Genomic DNA, 16,930 nt, shown 5'->3' with positions numbered 1-16,930 from the left:
TTTAAAAGTTACCAGTTTTTTTTTTCGTGGTTGGTTAAGGGTTAAATATTGGCTAGGTCATGAGGGCGAATTCCACTGCTTGCATTTGAGTAATCTGTGGGAAGTTTCACGTTCGCCTAAAAGGAGTAGATGAGGAATCAGTTAATGTCTCATCTGAAAGATGCACCTTTGACAAGGAGTCTGTCTGTCTCTCTCTCTCTCTCTCCCCCTCCCTCTCCCTCTCTTGCTCTGTCTCTTGACTGTAATGGGAGTATTAACCTGATCTTTGGCCTCAAGCTATTGAATCCACAACCTTCAGAGGGAAGAGCCCTACCTACTGAGGCACAACTCTCACAGCACAAGGTTCCAGGATCAGAGTAGGCTCACTGCTGGACCAGGGAGCATTCTGGAGGAAGTGAATCCACTGTGCTGTCCTGAGATTGATTCTGCAGCTATGTGATTGAAATGGAATGTGTTCAGTTTCGCAACACTAACAGCATTCTAATGAATGCAACTTTCACAAAAATCAGTTTGTAGTTTTAGAGGAATGTGGAGATGATTTAAAACAAAGCAATTATTTTTGCCCTCCAGCTCAACTGAAATAGATGACATGATCCGGAAATCCACCAATCTTCTTCTGACCAGGACACTGAGCAACTGTTTACAAAATGTCATCAAGAAGCAGCATGTCGGACTCACTGAGGTGAGTGATCCTGGAGTTACCTTAGTCTTTGTGCATCTACTTGGATTAACAACCAGGTGCAAAGCCAGTGTGAATGCAGCATTGAAACAGGCCCTTTGTGCCAACAGATTTATACCAGTGATTACGTCCCACACAAGTCTCCTCCAACTAATCTTCATCTAACTCAAACAAGACCATGTTTCATCTTTTTTCTAATCACATTAGGCTCCTCTTGAAAACTGATATATTTTGGTGTAAGTTTGCATTGAGAGTGGGGGCTTTGGGTGAGGGGGGTGGATGGAATCCTTGAGTGAGGGGTTGCAGGACCCTTGACGCTATCTGAGAAATTTACACTTCCCGTCACTGTCAGTATCAGGCATCCTCTCTGCATCACTCTGTCACATGCTGTCAGGGTGGATACAACATGGAATTGATTCACTGTAAAGGTCATTCTGCTCTATTCTAATAAATAATTTGAAGATAACTACAAGTACATACCCGGTACTATCCTAACCCTAACTTGCGATAAAAACATATCAGCCATGACCGAATCGCGGAGCATACTTGTTGGGCTGAATGACTTAATGCTGCTCTTGCATATGGTCTTCTGGTCTACAGGTTATGTGCGAAACTCTTTCTACACTGTCCAATCAAATACTTTCCATATGGATGAAGTATGAATTTAATACAAAAATGAAACTTCATCTGCACTGTCTCAACAACAGTACAGAAAGACTTGAGAAATATTTGCATTTTTATAGCATTTTTTAAAGCCCTTAGGATGCCAAGATAGTACTTCTTGAAAGTGTAAGCATTGTTCTGAAATGGCCAATTTGCATAGAGCAAAGTGCCACCAACAGCAATGAGCAAGTAATGTATTTTAAGTGACATTGGATCTGATACATATGACCACTGCTCTACACAGTGATGCAATTGCCATGTTTTACATACAGCTGAGAGGGCAGACAGGGACTCATTTTAGTGTTTCATCTAGAAGTTCACACATCTGATATCACAGCATGCTATGCTGCAGTGGAGTGACAGTCTGAATTATATGCTTGATCTTCTCTCGTGGGTACTCAAACGAGTGGGTCACTATTGTGCCATCACAGTGAGCGCAGAGGTTGGATGTAGAGCACAAACTTTTTAACCCAGATCCAGTGACATGCTTTAAGTCCTCCCACATATAAGTAATCTCTGACCAATATCAAAATTAGAGTTGCCTCATACCACATGTAGCCCTATAAATATTTTCATGACATTATTGTCATTTCTATTCTGTTAATTGTGGCTTTAAATGAATTAAATGCATTGTTCGGGTTTCCACAAAAATAAATACCATCTTGAAACTTTTTAAATTTGTTTTTGCTTAATTTGTCGTTCTCCACCGCATATTTTTCATTCAGAGTAATGTGTTTTGTTACAATGATTCATGTCTTATATTGCTTTCTCATTAGGCTGGGGATCTGATACACTTTTATGATCCAGCCTCGAAACCAAGCTAATTATAAAATCCTCCCAGGTACAGTCATAGTTGTAAAGTCATATAGCACGGAAACAGACCCTTCGGTCCAACCAGTCCATGCTGAATATAATCCCAAGCTAATTTAGTCCCACCTGCCTTCTCCTGGCCCATATCCATCCAAACCTTTCCTATCCAAATGCCTTTTAAACGTTGTAATTGTACCCACATCCACCACCTCCTCAGGAAGTTCATTCCACACATGAACCACCCTCTGTGTAAAAGATTTGCCCCTCGTGTCTTTTTTAAATTTCCCTCCTCTCATCTTAAAAATGAACTACATTCACTCGGTTAGCTGGCTTGGCTAAATATCTACAGTGTGATATAGAATGATACAATTGGTGTGAGTTCAGTTCCTGTACTGGATGTATTGATTGTGGTGGCTCATGGATCCTGACCTTGCCCAATGCTTGATGTGGGATGGCTCCCCTCAACCTATTTATAACCAACTGTCTCTCCCTATTGGAGAAAACTATGTATTATGTTTTGTGGATTATTGCTAATTAGCTAATGCAGACCGCATACACAGTTACTCAAAGGTGCACTGTCAACTTTGTCCAAAGTGGTAAGATGCACCAAAACCGGAATTCAGACTTAACAGCCCAAAGACCAGTTGTGTCACAACCAGACTACCTGTCACATGTATTGAGAAATATAGATCTCGCTGATCCTTCTTTAGTGTTTAAGACCATTCACCCAAACCAAACCATTATTACTTGCATTTATGCAGCATCTTTTAAGATAGAAAACCTCCCAAGGAGTGGGAATGGGCATAGTTGTGAATAGAACAGAAGGTAAAGTAGCAATGGAAATAATGTCTGTTCAAATATAATTTGACCAAAAGCTTGGCCAAGGATGTAGATTTTAAGAAACATCTTAAAGGAGCAGAGAGAGGTGGAGAGTTCAGTGAGGAAATTGTAGAGCTTAATGTACAAACAGATAAATACACAGTCATCAGTCGTAGAGTGATTAAAATTGGAGAAGCCCGCAGTAGAGAGCTGGAAGAGTGCAGAGATTTTCACTTCAACACAGAAACAGAACCCATGTGAAAGGGACGACTGCTTCAGCAGATTGTAGCCTGTCAATATTAAGATACTTTTACTTCTGTTTCTGAAACTTCAACACTTAAAATTGGCAGTGTTGAAAAGACTGATTCACTGTCTTCTCATAACAGAAAAAAAAAAATCCAAGTCTAAACTGTGGCACAAAGCATTCATTTTTCCTTTTTTCCTGTTCTTTTTGTTTTATTCAATCATTGGTTAGATAATGAAATGCCATTGCAAATTTGGATCATTGAGGACCCAGCTGTACCCTTGGTTATCTTCAGTATCCTGACCGGAGATGCTTACACCTTCACTCATGATGGACCATTTGTGACTTGAGTAAGGGAGGGGGATCAGTTAATTTTTGATCTGTGAATGAAGTAGTTGTGCTGAGGCTGGGGATTTCTTTTCTAGATACCATACTTTCCTTATCTGCCCTGTCCAGCTGGGTGTCTCACACTCGGTGATTAAGGCTGTTGGGGATGCGAGACTTGTTTAAATTGAAGCAACCAAGGATTCCTTTCAAAGAGGAATTCACGCTTTTTTTTAACGTAGACTCTCTCTGTCAGACTCATTTAGACAAGATCCCCCCCCCCTCTTTCAACAAAATAAAACCAAGAACTGCAGATGCTAAAAATCTGAATTGAAAACAGAAATTGTTGGAGAAACTCAGAAACCTGCTTCCCTCTCTTTCAATCACAGAGCCAACTGAAAGAGAAGAAAATCTCTGCAGAAATATCCCTTTTGAGTGATGTTCGGCATCAGTAACCTGTTTAATAAATAAGCAGTTCTCCTTCCACGTGCCTTACTGAAGAAATGAGAAACTGACCATTTGAGGTGTTTGAAGAGGAAGGGTCTTTCAGTTTACTTCAATTCCTACCCTTGCTACAAAGTATTGGGTGGTACAGTGGTTACCACTGCTGCCTAGCAGCACCAGGGACCTGGGTTCAGTTCTACCCTCGGATGATTGTGTGGAGTTTGGACATTCTCCCTGTGTCTGTGTGGGTTTCCTCCAGATGCTCCGATTTCCTCCCACAGTCCAAAGATGTGCAGGTTAGGCGAACTGGCCATGTTAAATTGCATATTGTGTCCAGAGATATGCAGGCTCGGCTCATTAGCCATGGGAAATTCAGGTTTATAAGGTATGGGGTGGATTGGGGTAGGATGCTCTTTGGAGAATCACTGTGGACCCAATGGGCTAAATGGCCTGCTTCCATACTGTAGGGATTCTTTGAGAATTTATATGTGCATTCTGCACACGTGAATGCATGTCCAGTGCATATGTCCAGTGCCAAGATCATGAGGAATACACTTGCACTCTTGTTTTCCTGTGTCCATTCTCTATGTGCATGCAATTACACATTGGAATAGTGGCGAGTGAAGGGAGGGAACTGGAAAGAGTGGTACTGGGAGTAGCAGTGAAGAGAGCAGAGGGTAAAGTAACAATGGTAAGGGGTTAGCAGGAGTCAGGATGGAATGAGTGGAGGAGTTGGATGAGAGAATCAAAATGGGAAGTAGGAGAAGTGGTGAAGGGAGGAGGTTTTGGATTTTTCAAATATTGCCCAGACCAGGCTTTCCTGGTTCTTTTTCTCCACTTTAATTGTCATCTCTAATGCAGGCACTTGCCTGAGGCATTATTGGGATATTGGGGAGTGTGCCCTCTGTTTGCGATGTCAACAAACACAATCTTTTAAGTCTGTGTCTTTAATGAACATTTGTAAAAGTTCAAATGATACTATTTTGAAAAAGAGTAGGGGTGTTTCTGTTATGTTGGCCAACTTTTGTTCCTTTTAAAATACTGCAGAGACTGTTTATTCATCATTTTTCTCATTGCTGTTTGGAGTTACTTGCTGTATGTATATTGGGCTGCTGAATTTCAGTACATTACAGTAATGACTCCACTTCAAAACTATTAATTAGTTTTAACCATTTTGGAATGCTGTGTGATCCTGAAAGCAACTCAATAAATTTTAATATCTTGCTCTGCAAAATATTGGTTAGGCAGTAAGTAGAGCACAATGTTCTGTTTTGGATGTTTTCACAAGGGAATAAAAACAATTTGAATTTATAGTTTAGAGGTATAGTTATTACATTTTATTGCAATTTTACGCAAATTTCAGTTTGCACTTTTAAGATGAACGAATATTCCCAAGGCACTTCACCTACCTGGAATTAGAACACAAAGCCTTTCTCCAAGAAAGGAGAAATCAGTGAGGGAACAGACAGCTAACTCTCTGCTAAACAAATGCTGTTGTTCACCTGAGCTCGCAGATATGTGCGTATAATACATTGGCATGGACCTTATGCGGGCCCAGGGCAAGGAGCTGGGATGCACAAGTTGGTATGGAAGGGCTATGAATGGCATAGAACAGGCATGGTTAAGACCTTTGAACTTATCTTTCAAAAGATTTTTGAATCTAGAATATATTCCATGACTTCTCTGATATCTGTGAACTATATGTCATGGAAAAGCCTGATTCCATGACAATTGCTACGTTTGGAGGTGGTTCTTGTCATAATAAGAGGTAACAACCCCTGCAATAGAGCCAGCCAGATCAGGAGTGCAAATGTGCTACCCCAGTGAACAGTCGGAGTTAGTTTTTTATGAGATAATCCAGTCACACAGTGACATTATAATTTTTTAAAAAATACTTGCATGGGATATGGATGCTGTTGGCAAATCCAGTGGTCCTTGCCCATCCCAAACTTCCACTTGAACTGAATGTTTTGTTCGGGAATTTCAGAGAGCAGTTAAGTGTCAACCACATTGCTGTGGGTCCGAAATCAAATGTTGGCCACACCAGATTAGATGGCAGATCTCTTTCCCTAAAGGACATTAGCGAACTAGGTGGGTTTTTATGACAAATGACAGTGATTGCACGGTCATCATTAGACTAGCCTTTAATTCCATATTTTACTTTTCCATTTGAATCCTTGCCCCAAAATATTAACCTTGATCTCTGGGTTACTAGTCCAGTGACATTACCACTATGCTACCATCTCCCTTATTGTGCTGATGTACTGGTATTTAGATTTGCACAGAAATCCCTTGCACTCTTCCCATTTCCATCCACCGTCCCTGCAGCCTCCTGACTCCTCTGAATCCCGTTGCAACCTCTTAGTTTATACCCATTCCCGGCCCTGGGAGGGCAGGCAGCCATCTGAACAAAAAGGTGGCCCCTGACCATGGTAAAACATTTGGTGGTTCCTGCCTGAGACCTTTGGCTTCCTGTTCCCAGACCTTAGCCCCCACACTCCCCGATCTCACCACTCTGCCCCTGCAACTGGATCTCCAATTTATCCCATTCCCTTTTAGAGGCAATTTTTAAAACTGGTTCTTCTGCCTCTTTGTGCAGTTCGATTGAAATTGTAACTCACTGCATAAAAATAATCCTTCTTGTCTTGATTTGCAGTGAGTTGAAAAGACTGCCTTCTTTGCTATAATCTTCATTTATGTGTCACATACAGGACAAGGACTGTCTCACAATTTTAGAAATTTCAGATGGTAACCTGGAAGATTTCAGTGTCTATTAATCAGCTTATTCTTTTCCTTACCTTTGTAGCTGGTACAGATTATCATCAACACCACACATCTAGAGCGATCTTGCAAATTTCTGGAAGAGTTCATCACGAACATTACCAATGTACCTCCAGAGACCATTCATGCCACCAAGTTATATGGTACAGCCACTTTCAAGGTAATAGTTAGCAAGTTCTTGTAATGTGCCTGTCCTCTCGAAAGCATTTCATATGTGTTCCCTGGAGTCATTAGCAATAATGTTCAGCTGTTCAGATTATTAGAGTTTGCTGTCGTAACACTGTATAAAAACAGAAAACGTTGGAAATACTCAGCAGATGTGGAGAGAGAAAGAAAGTTAATGTTTAATGCTGATGTCCTTTCGTTTTACGCATATTTCCTGCAGTTACTATTTTTATTTGATTTTCCAGCATCTGAAGTATTTTGCTTTTTAATACCATTCTGTTGATATTACTGTCATTTTTTACTGTACCATCCTGTTCAGTGACTATAGAAAGAATGCACCCCTCAGATTGTATGATATCCTATACTACTGGAGTATCTTGATTTTTGTAGTTATACTGTGACTTACCGGTTACCATAGTAATACCATGCTTCTAAGTTATTATCATATGCACTTGTTTTTCAATTAACTTTGTTATATCCCGGTCTCCAGATCATTACTGTTAACGCTGTGTAAAAGTATGAGAGAAATTTCAGCAGCAGTGCCTCAAAAACATGCTCCAAATTCACTGGGAGGACCATCATACAAATGCTAATGTTCTTCTTGAAGACATCTTCACAAACATTCAGGCAAAACTCCTTCAAAATCGACTTCCTTGGGCTGAAAACAATGGCTGGAGGCAGAGTCCTGACCACCCTCCCCCACCACCACCATCATTTCCTGTTTTCTCAACTATCAAATGGCCAAAGACAAAGAAAACGCCTCAAAGATACATTGAAGCTCTGCTTGAGACACAGCAGCATTGACATTCATGACTGGCAGGAGTTTGCTGCCAATTGTTTAGAACAGCAACGTGTCCATCAAGCTGCATCGTACTTTGAAACCCAATGTCCTAGTGATGAGGCGTAGCAGTAACAGAGAGGGCAAGAAAGGGAAGCAAGACCTTAACTCTGGATTCCACTAACGTTCTGCCCCATGTACCCAAAGATATGTGGGTTGAGAATTGGCCTGTTCAATGAATTGAAGACAGAAACTCAACCCTGTGTAAAAGTTCTGATCTCCCCCTGCCATCGCTGGTGACCATAGATTCAATGCCCAAAAGGTCAACAGCATCTTTTGAGAAACACAAGATTGTGCTAAAAAGATAAAAGCTGGGTGCAGAGATGGTTAAGGAGATATTGATTGACGTTCAAAAAAGACAGATTTGGGAAATGAGGGAAGATGAGATGTTGTTTTCACTGAAGTTAAAACAAATATTATGCAATGGAAGTGTGGATAACTGCCCTTTCCATCAAGGCAATATTTGATCAAAGAGTGGCAAAATTAGAGTCAGTGGGAATTGGTGGTAGTGGTAGTGATGGTTGGGGGTTAGAGGGAGGGGATGCACAGTGGTGAAGATGATTTCTCCACTGTTTGAAGTTACTCTTGTAGAAAGGAAGATGGTTGTGGTCATTGGAGATCACTCATTTCAACCCCAGGGATATCACTCCAGGAGTTCCTCCATGCAATATCCTCGGCTCAACTACCTCTTTCTGCCTCATCAATGTGCCACTTTCCATTATAATTTCATAAGCTGGGACTTTTTATGAAGATTGCACAATATTCAGCACTGGTCGCAACTCATGGATACTGAAACCTACTTATTCTGGCCTACTGATGACTCCAGACCCTGGTAGAGACCCCCAATGTTTAATGCTTAGTCATCTCTATAATAGCTGATCACTACAATGGGCTGGATGCCTGCATGTTGTCTGCATGACCAACATGAGACTCCCCAAGCAGATGTTGTACTCACAACTTCGAATGGAAGCTGAGCCCCAGGTAGACAGGAAACGCCTCAGGGATACCCTCAAGGCCTCACTGGTGAAGTGCGGCATTCCCACAGATATCTGGGAATCACTGGTCCAAGACCGTCCAAAGTGGAGGAGAAGAATCCAGGAAGGCATCGAGCACCTCGAGACTTGCTGTCGTGAAAAAGTCAGGCAAAAACAGGGTAAGGAGTGCGCTGCCTCAGTAATACCCCATCCATCCTGTTCCCATGAGCACCTTCTGCCCCCATTGTAACAGAGACTGCGTAGCTGCATCAGTCTGTGCAACAACCTATGGACTCACCCTGAGAGTGGAAGAGAGTCATCCTCATCTGCGAGGGACGGCTAACGATTGATTGATGAGTCTAACACTCCTATGAATGAAGGAATAAAAAGAAAGAAAAATCTTTGTCCAAATGCAGCAGACAAAGTTCAAACTTGAGCTGATAACTGGCATGTAATGTTTGAGCCACGCAAGTGCCAGACAGTGAGCATTATGCTGAAGATTCATGATATTATTATTGTTGTTTGTAACTTTGAGTTCTAAAGTGGGAGAACCAAACTTTGTTTGACTTGTATTTCCATATTCTGTGTGTTAAAGAGAAAAGATATGGCTTTAGTTATAGAGTCATAGAGATGTACAGCATGGAAACAGATCCTTCAGTCCAACCCATCCATGCCGACCAGATATCCCAACCCAAACTAGTCCCACCTCCTAGCACCCGGCCCATTTCCCTCCAAACCCTTTCTATTTATATACCCACCAAAATGCCTTTTAAATGTTTTTATTTGCTAAGTCATAGGTTGTGGGTACCAGCATTTGCTGCCTATCACAGCAGACAGTAATGATGAGTCTGGAATCACATGTAGGCCACGTAAGGTAAGGATGGCAGATTTCCTTCCCTAAAAGTTATATGTGAACCAGATGGGTTTTTATCACAACCAACAGTGGTTATCTGGTAACCATAAAGACTAGCTTTTTTATTACAGGTGTTTATTGAATTAAAATATCATCATCCAGCTGATGGAATTTGAATCCATGTTCCCAGAACAACAGAACTTGCTAAATTTCTCCAGCAGTTTCTGTTTATGTTTCAGATTTCCAGCATTTGCAGTTCTTTGCGAAGAAGGTTATCTCAGAATACAACGGGATCTTGATCAGATGGGCCAATGGGCTGAGAAGTGGCAGATGGAGTTTAATTTAGATAAATACGAGGTGCTGCATTTTGGAAAAGCAAATCAGAGCAGGACTTATACACTTAATGGTAAGGTCCTAGGGAGTGTTGCTGAACAAAGAGATGCTGGAGTGCAGGTTCATAGCTGCTTTGAAAGTAGAGTCGCAGGTAGATAGGTTAGTGAAGAAGGTGTTTGGTTTGCTTTCCTTTATTAGTCAGAGTATTGAGTACAGGAGTTGGGAGGTCATGTTGTGGTTGTACAGGACATTGGTTAGGGCACTGTTGGAATATTGCGTGCAATCCTGGTCTTCTTCCTGTGGGAAGGATATTGTGAAACTTGAAAGGGTTCAGAAAAGGTTTACAAGGATGTTGCCAGGTTTGGAGGATTTGAGCTATAGGGAGAGGCTGAACAGGCTGGGGTGTTTTCCTAGAATATCGGAGGCTGAGGGGTGACCTTATAGAGTTTTGTAAAATCATGAGGGGCATGGATAGAATAAACAGACAAGGTCTTTTCCATGGGGTGGGGGAGTCCAGAACCAGAGGTTTAGGGTGAGAGGGGAAAGATATAAAAGGAAGCTAAGAACAAAGAAGAACAAAGAAAATTTACAGCCCAGGAACAGGCCCTTTGGCCCTCCAAGCCTGAGCCGATCCAAATGTACTGTCGAAACCTGTTGGTCAGTTCCTGAGCATCTGTATCCCTCTACTCCCCACCTACTTATGCATTTATCCAGACGCATCTTAAATGAATCTACTGTGCCTGCATCTACCACCTCTGCTGGCAACAAGCTCCAAACGCCCACCACCCTCTGTGTGAAGTATTTGCCGCGTGTATCCCCCTTATATTTTTCACCTCTCACCTTGAAAACGTGACCACTCGTTATTGAATCCTTCACCCAGGGAAAAAAGGTTGTTTCTATCTACCCTGTCTATACCCTTCATGATTTCATAACCCTCAATCAGGTCCCCCTCAATCTCCTTTTTTCTAATTAAAATAAACCTAACCTATTCAACCTTTCTTCATAGCTAAGGGACAACCTTTTCAGACAGAGGGTAGTACGTGTATGGAATGAGCTGCCAGAGGAAGTGGTGGAGGTTGGTACAGTTACAGCATTTAAAAGGCATCTGGATGGTTATATAAATAGGAAGGGTTTAGAGGGATATGGGCCAAGTGCTGGCAAATGGGACTAGATTAGGTTAGGATATCTGGTCGGCATGGACGAGTTGGACTGAAGTGTATGTTTCCAATCTGTACATCTCTATGACTCTAATAGCCCAGGGTAAAATAAAACAAAGAGCTTGGGATGCTAGACATCTGAAATGAAAACAGATATTGCTTGAGAAACTCAACAAGTCTGGCAGCATCTGTGGAGAGAAAGTAGAGATAATATTTCAAATCCAGCGACACTTCCTCAGAACATAGATGCTGCCAGACAAAAGCGCGGGATCCTGGATTACTTAATGAAGTGAAATACCCAATACATCACTACCTCCCCTCCAAACCACACGCCACCCTGATTAAGAACCAAATTACTTTTCCTCAGTTGTTGCTGGGTTAAAATCCTGGAACTCCCTGACAGTAATGTGGCTGTATCTGCAACAGATAGACCGCAGCAAGAAGGCAGCTTTGCGGGGAAACTAGGGATGGGTAATAAATGATGGTCCATCCATCAGTGCCTACATCCCATGAATGAATAAAAAAAATTGGTGTGATCAGTTTGTGTTGCGTGAGAGAGTAGTGGAATCAGATTCAGCAATAATTATAAAAAGCCACTTGGATAAGTATCTGAAATAGAGATTGTGGGAATTGAAGTGGGATGTTAGAATGAATTGGATTGTTCTTTCAAAGAGGCCACACAGGTGGAATGGGCCAGTGGCCTCCAATTTTGTAAGGTTCTCTGTGCTACCGGAAATGTTGCTGATATTGTGACTTCTGACATTAATGGTCACAAAATCACTGTGCCCGTGTGAAATGCAAGTCTGAGAGTGTGTGGGTTATTTTGTTTTTGTGCAGGATTGTCGACACGCTGCGGAGGGGGAGATCTATACCAAACTAAATCAGAAGATCGACCAATTCCTGCAACTGGCCGACTATGACTGGATGCGAGCAGAGCCCAATGGTCATGCCAGTGATTACCTAGTTGACCTCATTGCATTCCTGCGCAGTACATTTGCTGTGTTCACACACTTACCAGTGAGTACAACCATTCTAAATCTGTATCACTTGCTTATTTCTCTTTGAAAAAAAGTCCCTGCCTATTAATCTTTTCTGCTGTCTTAGAAGTGATGGTCTTCACTGGAAAGGAGTTACCATGGACGCATGTAGGCCTCTTGTACCTAGATGGCAGCTGAAACATAGAAGGACAACTCCAATATTTGTCCTCATCTGATGTCCGTACATCTGCCTACTTTTAAACCGTAATTATGAGGAGAAGGGGCTGAACTGTTATTTCAACTAGATTTCAGAAAGATTTTCTGTCCAAAGAGCTCCTTTTGCTAACATCTGGAAGTTCCATAGTGCTTTATATCTAATTAAATACTTTTGAATCATAGTCACTCTCATAATTTAAGAAAAATGGCTCAAAATTTGCACACAAAATAAATGACTAGGTGTTAACTGAGAGATGGTGTTGACCAGGGTATTGGTGAAGATTCATCTCCTCCAACTATATGATCCCCATTTATGACTGCATTGCTTCTTTCTCCCCCTCACCTTGAATGACTGTCCATATTGCAACACTGTTGTCAGGTTGCTCAGCCTCTTTATGTCCCTGGTCTCATTCACACAGACTGCAAGAGTCTCAAACGTGTTGGACAAGGACAAGGGCTGAGGCTCCTGCAGTGCTACCTCCTGGGTCTCTCTACCTGCCTTATTCATAGTCGCAGCCCCCCTGTCTTGATCACCGGCTACATTCAACATAGTTAATCTAAGGGCATCAGAATTGTTCCTTAACTCTGGCAAGTAAATGCTGTCCTTGACTGAGCTGGAGTATCACCAGCATTGCAATGTCCTCCCTACCTAGTAATGCTACCTCTTCACTTTTGCTTTTTTTCCAGGCTTTCCTAAATACCTCATATCTCGGAATATTTAATATCTCGGAATATTTAATATCCAGTCCTGCTTTGAGCCAGGATTGATCTCTGTTGTTGTCACTGGATCATACTTCTACTCCTACCTGCATCTGCAAGTTAACCCTTCATTAATGTACATGCGTGTAACCTAATTTTTGACTCTTCACGTTCCCTCTTACATTGACTCCACCTAATAGAGTCATAGCTTATGACTTTCTGCATGCTGTGGAATACCTCTTTAAGCCAACTGAAAGAAGCATTCAACAAGCACAGAAATGCTGGAGAAACTCAGTAAGTCTGACAGAATCTGTGGGGGGAAATAACTTCTCAAGTCCAGTATTACTTTGCTTCAGTACAATTCTAAAGAAGAGTCATACCGAACTTGAAGCACACTGTTTCTCTCCACAGAGGCAGCCAGACATGCTGAGTTTCACCAGCATTCTCTGTTTATGTTTCATATTTCCAGAATCTGCACAATTTTGTTTGTATTGAAAGAAATGCTAGGCTGTTGAAGTGCTTCTTATGTGATGAATGGATGCTAAGCTGACCTGCGTCTGGTATTTCTTTTTGTAATGGGTACGCAAAAGCCAAAAGCTGCCAGACCTGCTGAGCTTTTCCAGCAATTTGTGTTTTTGTAACATTAAATCAAGGTTACCTGATCATTATCACATTTTTTTTTAAATGTACCAAGTACGCAAAAGCCAAAAAGCTGAGTACCTTTACTACATTGGGGCACACCAGCTGCACTGGAAAGGATGGAAGTTTATAGAACATAGAACATTACAGCGCAGTACAGGCCCTTCGGCCCTCGATGTTGCGCCGCCCTGTCATACTAATCTGAAGCCCATCCTACCTACACTATTCCATGTAAGTCCAATGACAACTTAAATGCATTTAAAGTTGGCGAATCTACTACTGATGCAGGCAAAGCATTCAATACCCTTACTACTCTCTGAGTAAAGTTTGATTGCTCAACCATCACTAGGATAGCTTCACCTTTGCTTATTGTCCAAGAGGTAATGCTGAGGGAACACTGCATTGTCAGAGCCTCAACATTGAAGAATCAATGCATTATCAAAGAGACAGTATTATAGGAATGCTGTACTGTTAGAGATGTTGTGTTTGGAGTGAGATGTTAAACCGGTAGACATTGTTGATATTTAAAAGTGAACAGGGGAAACCCTGACCAATGTTTCTCCCACAACCAATGCCAAAAGAAACAGATTGGCTGGCTGTTCATCTTATAGCTGTTTGTTGGATATTGCTATGTGGGAAATGGGTGAAGACTGTATCATTGTCAGAGGTCCTGCTGTTTGCATCAGATGTTGAGCCAAGTCTCTATTTTCCTGTTCTTGGGCTACTAAGTTGTATTGGAAAGTTCACACAGCTGTGAAACCATACTAGTGTGGAAGTTTTAAACCTAAAAATAAAACATTCTATACTTTAAAACTCACTCCCCAGGTTAGGCTTGGCACTGTCAGGTCTAAACTGTACCAGCTGTGACCCTCCTACTTTTAAATCAGGAAGTTATTTGTTCAAGTTTGGAGACCTGAGCCTTAATTTAGGTTGCCATTTTAATGTATTACTGAGTGAGTGCAACAGTTTCAGGACAGCCCTCTGATAAAACCAGTCCTCTGTTTTCCTTTTGAGGTGGGTGAAAGAATACCAGAGCATTATTTGAAAACAAGTGAAATTGTGCATGGATTCTTAATCAGTACATATCACTGAACCAAAATCATTAAGTTTAGTTGTTGAGGAAGGGTCACTCGAACTGAAATGTTAACTCTGATTTTTCTTCACAGATGCTGCCAGACCTGCTGAGCTTTTCCAGCAATTTGTGTTTTTGTAACATTAAATCAAGGTTACCTGATCATTATCACATTTTTTTTTAAATGAGTCTAGGAGGAGTTTAAAGCCTTATTGGCAAATGTTGGAAGCGCAAAGCTGCCCTTAATTAAACCTCAAACAGCTCAACCCTTGCTTTTGGAGTTGAATTTGAATGTCAAGAGACAATTACCCTTGTACTCTCTGAGTGAAATTTAACTGCCAAACTCTGGGGCGGTTCTGCAATGTGTGTCCCCCCCCACCCTCAAACCTGAATCCCCTTGAAAAAGTAAACAGGCCCCTTTCAATGTACTAGGACTGGGAGGGTCACAGAACAAGTCATCACCTACTGCTGTGTCTACACTGGGAAAGGAGTGGGCCAAAGATAGCATCATGCTTTGAATTCTGTTGCTTGGCTGATATACATGACTGGAAACATTTAAGTGGAAATAATGAATGTTTATTTAAAATTAAAACAGATTTCTTTAAGGTTTTATTTACACTTTAGGAAGTTCCAAACTGACTGAAAATTTGCTCTGTTAAAGTAAAGAAGGAACTTGCATTTATAATCTACCTTTTCACAGGTTTTACCAAAGCAAGCACTTCACAATCCATTAATTATTTTAAAATTGCGGTCACTGTTGCTTTGTGGCACACAGCAAGATTGTACAAGCAGCAAGCTAACTGGCCAGCTAATCGACTGCTTGTTCAAGGGCTTATCTGCTCAAGCCTGTGCTAAATTTTAAACACTAATAACTGAGTGCAATAACTGAGCTGAGCTCACACAAGGAATATGTACTTATCACACCTCATCTCTTAAAGCATCCTGAAATGCCCTGCATCAAAAAAAATGACTGTGAAATATTACCCGCACAATATAGGGCTCCTATCCCATCACTATCCCATGTAGAGCTGTTACTGGTTTTTCATGATACCAGTCGAGAGAAGAAGACCTCAGAGCAGTTTAAAAATGTTCCACTGAGACCACAGTCTTAAATGGTCCACCTTGAGAGGCCTGGTGCTACGTCTCACCTGAAACAAGGTATCTCTGGTTGTCCCTACCTCTGAACCACGAGGCTCCAGTTTAAGTCCTCCCTGCTCCAGACATGGATCTGTGACCAGGTTGATGAGAAAATATCTGTAGCATTGTCTCTGTACTGGACTGAAATTTTGACATGGATTATAGACTCAAGTGCCAGAGTGGAGCTTGAGCACAGCACCACCTGACTTCAAAAGCTGCAGTTGGGATTTTTGAAGAACTGAAGAATGAAGAGAGAGAGAGAGAGTTAGAGTAGGCTCCTCTTAAGGAATTTCATTAATGACCCAGATCTGCACATGACTGTCCAAGCTAAATGCAGTCCTTCAAATTGTATTCACTTGGGTAGCTATTAAATAACCTTGTAAAGAAAATTTTGGGGGACAAAATGGAGTGGTGCTGTTAGTCAGATATAGGCTAAATCTGTTATTCCCCACGTTCAAATGACGAATATAAAGGATATGGAACAATTTTGAAGTAGGTGGTTGTGAAACTGTGACCAGGTGGTGTATGTACAGAAACCTTTGAAAATTATCGGACAGGTTCAGAAGCCTGTTCAAAAAAAATCACATGATTTCCAAAATAGAGGCATGGAGTACAAAAACAAAGAAGTCATCCTCAGCTCTTATAAAAGACTGGGATATTGCAGCTAATTCTAGGCAATACACCTTCAACAGGATGCCTGAAGCCTTAGAGACAGAACAGTTAGGATGAGCGGTGAATGCTGCTGTTGAACTCAACATCCACCTCCTGTGAATGGTTAAAGTGCTGTTGAATGAGAAAATGACAGTGAGCAAAATGATGATAAAAGAACACAGTGCTTTTTCATAAACTTAGCTTTGAAGTGCTTTGCAGCCAGTATATTATTTTTGAATTGTCATTGCTATGTGGTCACTGTTGTAATGCAAAGGGCTGTGTAATTCTATGTTGATTGAATCATAGAATCCCTACAATGTGGAAACAGGCCCTTCGGCCCAACAAGGCCACACTGACCCTCAGAAGAGTAACCCACCCAGCTGCAATCCTCTACCCGATTATCCTGTATTTACCCCTGTTTAATTTACCTAGCCTACACATCCCTGAACACTTTG

At 41.5% G+C, this 16,930-nt stretch overlaps 1 protein-coding gene across 5 annotated transcripts in view; it reads left to right on the top strand.

The window, feature by feature from the left end:
• The window catches only part of exoc6b (exocyst complex component 6B), a 652,306-nt gene that overhangs the window by 469,569 nt on the left and 165,807 nt on the right, over positions 1–16,930 (top strand). For 4 of the 5 annotated variants that reach the window (XM_043690482.1, XM_043690394.1, XM_043690575.1 and 1 more), the window contains exons 16-18: positions 571–682; positions 6,790–6,924; positions 11,922–12,101. In XM_043690482.1, the coding sequence (XP_043546417.1) occupies positions 571–682; positions 6,790–6,924; positions 11,922–12,101 (427 nt within the window). Of the gene's footprint in view, positions 1–570; positions 683–6,789; positions 6,925–11,921; positions 12,102–12,188; positions 12,335–16,930 lie in introns of those variants that run through there. The other variant, XM_043690752.1, reaches the window with a different exon arrangement.

The sequence above is a fragment of the Chiloscyllium plagiosum genome, chromosome 1 (assembly GCF_004010195.1).
Source record: "Chiloscyllium plagiosum isolate BGI_BamShark_2017 chromosome 1, ASM401019v2, whole genome shotgun sequence".
NCBI lineage: Eukaryota > Metazoa > Chordata > Chondrichthyes > Orectolobiformes > Hemiscylliidae > Chiloscyllium > Chiloscyllium plagiosum.
The sequence above is the reverse complement of the archived record's forward strand: the minus strand, read 5'-3'. Positions and strand labels throughout refer to the sequence as shown.